Source organism: Pteropus alecto, unplaced genomic scaffold (genome assembly GCF_000325575.1).
Source record: "Pteropus alecto unplaced genomic scaffold, ASM32557v1 C18477653, whole genome shotgun sequence".
Classification (NCBI taxonomy): Eukaryota; Metazoa; Chordata; class Mammalia; order Chiroptera; family Pteropodidae; genus Pteropus; species Pteropus alecto.
In genome coordinates, this window is record NW_006492918.1 from 1 (window position 1) to 1,300 (window position 1,300).

General features: G+C 58.7%; 1 protein-coding gene across 1 annotated transcript; it reads right to left on the reverse strand.

Moving 5' to 3' along the window:
- Positions 1-6: 6 nt before the first annotated feature.
- On the reverse strand, positions 7-1,217 carry LOC112473530 (cortexin domain-containing 1). The gene has a single exon (XM_025041881.1). It carries the CDS (start codon positions 1,067-1,069, stop codon positions 890-892), a length of 180 nt encoding a protein of 59 aa, XP_024897649.1. The 5' UTR covers positions 1,070-1,217; the 3' UTR covers positions 7-889.
- Between the last annotated feature and the right edge of the window lie 83 nt (positions 1,218-1,300).

Sequence of the window (1,300 nt, forward strand, 5' to 3'; positions counted from 1 at the left end):
GGGCAGGACCAGCACCCGGTCTCCCCGCCCGATGCTCACGTCGGAGCCTGTGCACGCTCATGAGGGTCCTGGAGGAGATCATTTTGTGTGAGGAAAGATTAGCAAGATTAGTATGTGTGACCAGAGGAACTGACTGTTAAACTAGGACCTAGCCACCTGTTGGGATTCTCTGCCGCCACCAGAGACCACAGCCGTGGAGAGCGTCTGGGCGGTGGGGGGGGCATATCCGTGTAACATGGATGACACAGCATCATGCGTGCGGCGTGGATTTGACTGTCTAAAAAAATGTGTGTGAAAAAGGCTGGGAGAAAGCGTTTCACAATGCGGACTTCTGGGGGGCGGGAGTAGAAGTGTTCTTTTACCGCCTTTTCCTTCTATTTTTTTTCCGTATTTTCCCAAATTTCTAAAATGCACATTTCATTTATAACAGGAAAAATATGTCCCTCTCTATTTTAGTTTTTTAAAAATGCGGCTGGGAGGCAGCCTCTGCACCTTTTCTGAGTTCCCTGCCATCTCCTTTCACGCCCTGCCGCCTTCTGTGCCGGCGGCCCGTTGGGAGGGGCCTTGCGTTTGGGTGGGACATCTGTGCTGCGAGTCCCACTGCGTGTGCTAGTCTGCATTTCAAGGGCAGAAGGTCCCCTCAAAAGGAGACTGCCGTCGTGTGATGGAGGTGTCTGTGCCAGAGCCAGGGAAGGTGACCACACCCCGGTCAGTGATTCCCAGGCCGGCCCACGGTTGGAAAACCCACAGCACTGCGAGCGTGTCACTCGGGTGCTGCTGTGACAGCAGGCAAGGCTCAGGTGGACACTCTCCATCCCCACGGGCTGCGTCCATTGCTGGTCTCTGTGGGCTGGCAGGCCGGTGGCCAGGGGCAGCCCTGCCCCGCGCCTCAGTCGTCCAGGTGCTGCTCCTCCCAGGTGGACGTGGGGATGGCGCTGTAAGGGTCCATGATGACCTTGGCGCAGCGGATGATCATGACGACCAGGAAGAGGCAGAGGAAGACGAAGCAGGCCAAGGTCAGCCCTTTGTCCACGTCCACGTAGACGGGCTCGGGCGTGGGCTCCTCCATCTCGCGATGGCGGTGGCTGCGGGCTCCCCGTCCGGCTCAGGGTTGACCGGTACCATCTTCCACCCCTGCAGAGAGCCGAGCGGAGGGCAGGGGAAGGGCACTGATTACCCCCCCACACTCGCCCCCTGCAGAGCCATCGTCATCGTCACCAGCCCTAGATTCTCAGAGCACTATCACGGGGCTGATTGTTTGGTCCTCACAACAGCCCCGGAGGCGAGTCAGCCAGGCACC